The sequence below is a fragment of the Carya illinoinensis genome, chromosome 14 (assembly GCF_018687715.1).
Source record: "Carya illinoinensis cultivar Pawnee chromosome 14, C.illinoinensisPawnee_v1, whole genome shotgun sequence".
Taxonomy (NCBI): Eukaryota; Viridiplantae; Streptophyta; class Magnoliopsida; order Fagales; family Juglandaceae; genus Carya; species Carya illinoinensis.
The window spans coordinates 10,699,236-10,705,379 of NC_056765.1; the positions used below are offsets into that span (position 1 = coordinate 10,699,236).

Below are 6,144 nucleotides of genomic sequence, written 5' to 3' on the forward strand. Positions count from 1 at the left end.
GCTAAAAAATCACAACCTGCCCAGCATTCAAGTCCCTCTCTCACTTTTTTGTTGGCAAAAAGCAACTGTTAGATATGACATTAGGAACTAAGATTCAACGTTTTATTTGTGTGTTTTCTTCTAAATTCAGAGATGAGTTACTACAGTTTGCAATTTGAAGGCTTTTTGTTTATCTTTGTTAAGATAAATACAAATAAGTATAAATGATAATTTCGCATGATATCAAAATAGAGATCATAAATTCGGAACCCAACTCAATCTAATAATTTTAGTTAGAGAAAATGAATTCATTAGAAAGAAAATATTCAGCGTTCCCCTGGATTCCAGACCGAGTATCTGGGTATAGTAAGATAATATTTCTTATTCTGAGTTTGTCATCTTCAGTCATTTTAAGTGACTTCTAACATCGACCACTTGAATGATGTGAACATCGTTTTAAAAAAGAAAATACGCATGGAATAAACAATGTGTAAAACCGAGCCAAAGGGAGGAGTTTTTCAAAAAGTTGTTGGCAAGTTTGTAAGATTATTCAACTGTGAAAGTTTTCAACTGGCATTACCTGTACAGCATTTTGTGTTTAACGCGTTTCGTCCGCAAATCAAACTTTCCAAGTCTGATGTATTGTATTGCATAATACCAATACTCAATATTCTTCCTCATGCGCTGTAAAATTAACCAAGCAAATTCCACAGAACCGTGTGAAAGCTGTCCAAGAATATGATCAAAATGCATTCACAATGTTAACCTAGTAATGAGAGTCAGAATTATCCACTGAACAGGGGACCCTAAACATCACCTGTAATGCTTTTATGTGTTTGTGAAAGTAACCTCAGGAGAATGAAAAGCAGTGTCATCCAAACACTTAGACAGAGAATAGCAGTGCTCTTTTGGCAATGACATTCTGTAGGGCTGTAGCTTTATCATCCACATGCAAATGGACAATTTAGAGATTACCCCACTGGTTTCTCCACTGGAACTAACAAACAATGTAACAACATTTTGCAGGAAAATGTCAGTTTGCCATTGAATTCTCAAAGTACATGGGCACAAAAATATTGTACCAGATGATCATGGCTACCTTTCCCAAACAAACACAGTCACAGCAGAAGAAATAATAACCAAAAAGCTTTAAAAAGAAAACCTTTCTAGATTAATACAGAATTAATCATCTTAGAAAAATTAACAAACAGATTAAAGAACTAATAAAGACATATTTTTCGTGGTAATTAAATGTCTAATACACCATCGGTGCCTTTTCAAGTGGTCTGAATGTTGTAGGGGAAGAAGCCAGCGGAAGTACCTGAGAAGAACTTGAAGGATATTGTGATAGACTGTGATGAAGCTCCCTCTTTTCGTTATTCCCAGCAATAAATTTGAGAAAAGATCCTTCCTTGTCTTCTGTCGCCACTGTCGAATCGGACGGAAGTGAAGCCTCAGAATCCTGAACAGACCCAGAATTTTGAAGTGCCTTTTTCTCCGCTTCTTCCTTCCATCTTCTATAAAGTTTCTCCTCTGCATCCCTCAAGAACTTGAACGTTGGAGGGGGTGAAGATCTCAACCTGTTCAATTCTGCCTCTGCTGACGATTCAAAGAGAGGATTGAATCCATGGTGGTGGTAAGAATCCAAAGAGTTCAAAGGAGGAGCCTTTACTCGTGGGGAAGCCAGAGGAGTAAGGAATGGGGTGTCAACAGTCAGGATAAGTTCACTCAAGCTCCTTGTTCTTGACCCTTTTCTGCTTCTATCATCAGACTCCAAATCCTCCCTAGTTTCCTCTTTGATTGTGAAGAGAAATCTTGGAGGGCCTGCGAGATTGTGCAGCCTCATGAGCTCAGATTCCACACTTTCTTCCCCACAGGACTTGAGCAGAAAGTCCTTGCTAGAACCCAGCTCCGGGTCTGGTTCATGACCAGTGGCATCTTGGTCTCTCACACATTCTCGAGTGTTGCTGTTTTGCAAAGAAGAGGGTCTCTTCCAGCAGATAAATTGAAAGAGTTCCTTTGCATATTTTCCGTAATCATCCTCAATCTCTGCGCTCGTGATTCTCTTCTTCCTCCACCACAACAAATAGTAAAGCTCTGCGACAAAAGCCAGGAGGAGGCACCCAAACACCAGGCTCAAACTAATGCCTACACCACTGAAAGATTTCATCTTTGACAAGAATTTCACATCCCCCAGAAGTAACTGATCTTGGACGCAATTCAGCTCAAGATTCTCCCACTTCTTAAATATAAAATACAGAAGAAAGAAAAATAGAGGACAGAAATTGACACAACTTTTGTAAAAGTAGAACTCAAAGCCCACTACACCAACTCTGAAGAGAATTCACAAAAACCTAACCCAAGGACTCGAGAACCCTCCCTATTCTTTTGAAATTCAATACCAAGATCTTAAATGTTGCCTGAAACATAATACAAGAAAACCAGGCACTGTAAATATTCTGGGCATAAGGAACCTAACCTTCTAGCCTAAGAAATCACCAACACTAGGCAACCAATGAAAAACAAGAGCTTCGCTTATGTAGAATACAAAGATTGGAACACATTACACAGTGCAGTGAAAATCAGAGAGCGTAGACGAATTCTAAGATGATTTGTAATACAGCAATGAGTGGGGAAAGCGCTTTATACGATATCTTTTGGGTGCCATCGAAATGGTTGGAGAGAAGGCAGCAGCTCACATGGGTTTGCAAAAGCGTGTGTCCGATTTTAATCATAATGTAATGCAATATTAGTCGAAAAGCAGGTAAAAAGACGGATTAAAAACTTAAAACAATGATAAAAAATAATGGGTAGGGATCGCATCACCCACGCGGGCATCCACGTAACCTGATCTGATTAGAGAGGACAGCGCCAAAGGACACAACCGTCACCCATGAACGCTTAGCTGGGTTGGAGTTTTAATACTTTTTTTTTTTTTTTTTTTCTTCCAAGAGTTTTAATACTTTTCGTTTGGACGTACGTTTTGCAGTTTTACATTAGAAAAAGAGAAATGCTTCTCCCTAGTCACCGATTGAATTTTATTTATTTATTTATTTTTACTTAATAGTTAAGTAAATATTTTTTTAATAAATTTGTATTTTTTTATTTTTAAAAAAATATTTAATGGGTTTAAAAAATATTTAAAAAATAATATAAAAAATATAATTTTTTTGACTATTCAATAACTCTTATGTGGGAGTAGCACCGCTCTTAAAAATTTTAATAAGTAATCCTACTCCAAGCCTTAGTGGAGGGAAAAAATAAAAGAATAAAAATAAATATGTAATACATGACTAATGAATAGAAGAATTCTTTAAATTATCATGAGTTTTGTATATTGAGTTATTAAAATTTACACATAGCACATTTCAAACCACGTATGATTTGCAATTTGTTTCCTCGTTCAATTTCCACAGCAAAAATATACGGTTGTTCATCACATATTACATTTGTCATACATTTATAACCTAATGGTTTTTTTATCTTTTTTGTATATGATGAAAAAATATACTGACAATTGAGGATAAATACATAAACTAGTTAATAAATTTATATCTTGTATTTTTTTATACAATATATTAAATGTTTGAATTGTATTATATATAATTTTTATTAATATTAAAATGATTAATTTAAAATTATTATGAATATTTTGAATCAATTTGTTGAATCTTCATATTCATTTAATCAAGAAAAAATTTAATTGTAAATATAATTATGCATTAATATGTATATTAATCTAATGTGATTGGTCAAAAAGTAGATTTTATTGAAAACAGTGTTAATTTAAATTTTAAATATGAAAGAATTAGTATTGATACGCAGATTAGTACGCGACTTTACTTGTACATAACAAAACTCTTTATTTAATTATTACTCAATTCCAAATCTGATTTCAATTTTTTGAGAATTTCTATATTTTATATTATAGAATAATATTATATATAGTTATAAGATAAGCAAATCTCACATAAATATATATATATTTTTAAATAATCTTTTCATGGATAATCATTCATTCTCAATCAATCTTTGAGACAATAGTTACGAAGATACGAGAAGAAACAGGGAAGGGAGAAGAAGATGGTTCAAACCGAAAGTGCTCTTTGCCCTATGTCATAGTCTCCATTCAATTGTTGGCCTTGTTCTTTGCGCTATGTCATAGTCCTCATTTTCAGCATTTTGGGTCTTGAGCCTCGTGCCCTGTCAATTACGTCACATGCTCAGCAATCCTTCTCTCCATCTCCTCTGGATAAGATAAAATTTGATAAAATTAATTTTATAATTCAACATATATAATTTAACATATATCTAATTTTTAAATTTTTTTTATATTTAAAATATTTCTTTTTAATGTATAATGGGTGATCTTAAATTGATCTATGGTTTCAACAACTATAAAAGGAATAAAAAATAAACAATGGCTATATAGTCACACATGAGGATTTCGAAAGTGTAAAAAAATAATTATTTTTCTCTTTTTTTCCTATATATTTTTAATATTTTTAAATATTTTTTAAAAAAAATTTATAATATCATTGAAAAATATTTCATTAATTATTAAGTTAAAAAAAATTGCATTGTCTTAATCCCCAATTGGAATATCCCATACGTGGCTTTAGCATTTTTGAAAAATAAATAACGGGAAACTATGTTGAATATATATTTTTTTATACAAGGATGGGGGCAGGGCCTACTCTTCCATTATGCGCAATTGCCTAAAGCCCCTAGTGGGAGAAGAACAAAAACAAATTCTAAGTACAATTAATTAAAAAGAAAAAAGACTTAATTAAAAATAAATAAATTAACTCAATGAGAAAATATCAAAAGTATCAAAAAGATATTATGTAATTATTAGTTTTAAAATTATCTCCACATAATACATAATAATTATCTCACGTATTTTTTCTATAAAAATATACTTCTCTTTTGTTATTATTACTTTAATATATAATGTAAAAATTATAAATAGCAAAAATCTAATTTTTGAGTATTCATAAAAAGTTTTTATATTATCCTTTGAAGAGACAATGATCAAAATTTTTCCAAATGCATAGATTATTTATAGAACTTTATTGAAAATAATGATTATAATTGTTTCTAAAAGTCTAAAGCATATATTGTAAAATTAAATTAAATCAAATCCTCTCTAAACTGATAATTTTTTAAGAAAGATTAAGTCGGTTATAGTTGAAAATATAGTATAAAATTCTAATCAATAATTTACTTTGTAAAAATATAAGAATTATTTTGAAATAAAAAAGGTAATGTAAAAATTAAATTTATTATTATTTTTTTAAATGAAAAAATGCTCGGTCAAAATCTCCGCCTTAAACCCTACAACATATTGAATCGGCCTTGGGTGGAAGACTTCAAATTTATATTTTTTATTTAGACAATCGGGTCATATGGTATCAGGCCACTGGATTGATGACCACAATGTTAAATATTGAATCTTAGTAGATAATGCAAAATCCATTTTTTGATAATTTAAGGACGCAACGGGTGAGTTTTGATAAGTTGGAGAGTGCAAAATGTAAATTTTGATAAGTTGGGATTCCTCAAATGATGGACGGGACAATCCAATAAAGCTCCAACCGAAAACAGATGCAAAAGGCATAAATCTAACCAGTTTTATTACATATAAATACAGTTGTGCATCAATTTATTTATCAATATTGATTTATTTATATTTAAAATTTAAATTAATATTATTTTTAATAAAATTTATTTTTTAACTAATTATATCATATTAATACATAAATTAATACACAAGTAAACTTACAATTATATTTTTACTTCATTAAACCAAAAGATTAAAAAAAAAACACTGTTTTTAAAGACTTAGGAGGCTAATCTTAATAGTGTTAAGAACACGACAAAAAATGTGTCACTTTCGTGAAAATCAGGCAAAGCTACGGGAATATAAAAAAAAGTTTATAGCTTTTTCGAGGGAAATGGACACCCTTTTAAATTAGGAATAATGTTAGCCACAGTTGTTAGTGGTGTGTAAATGCAGTACATTTAAAAATAATAATATAAAATTTATTATTATAAAATTAATTTATTTTTATAAATTTTATATTTATTTTTTAAAAAAAATTATACAATATTTATGGATTCTATAATCATAAATATTATTTCTCTGAAATTAAAAAGTATAAA

The 6,144-nt window shown here is 30.5% G+C and overlaps 1 protein-coding gene across 1 annotated transcript; it reads right to left on the reverse strand.

Annotated features, from left to right (window-relative positions):
* Positions 1-997: 997 nt before the first annotated feature.
* Positions 998-2,716, reverse strand: LOC122294765. The gene has a single exon (XM_043103700.1). It carries the CDS (start codon positions 2,147-2,149, stop codon positions 1,235-1,237), a length of 915 nt encoding a protein of 304 aa, XP_042959634.1. The 5' UTR covers positions 2,150-2,716; the 3' UTR covers positions 998-1,234.
* Positions 2,717-6,144: the final 3,428 nt, after the last annotated feature.

Excerpts from the sequence above, each read along its gene's own strand:
- LOC122294765 (XM_043103700.1), bottom strand. The coding sequence starts at position 2,149 with ATGAAATCTTTCAGTGGTGTAGGCATTAGTTTGAGCCTGGTGTTTGGG.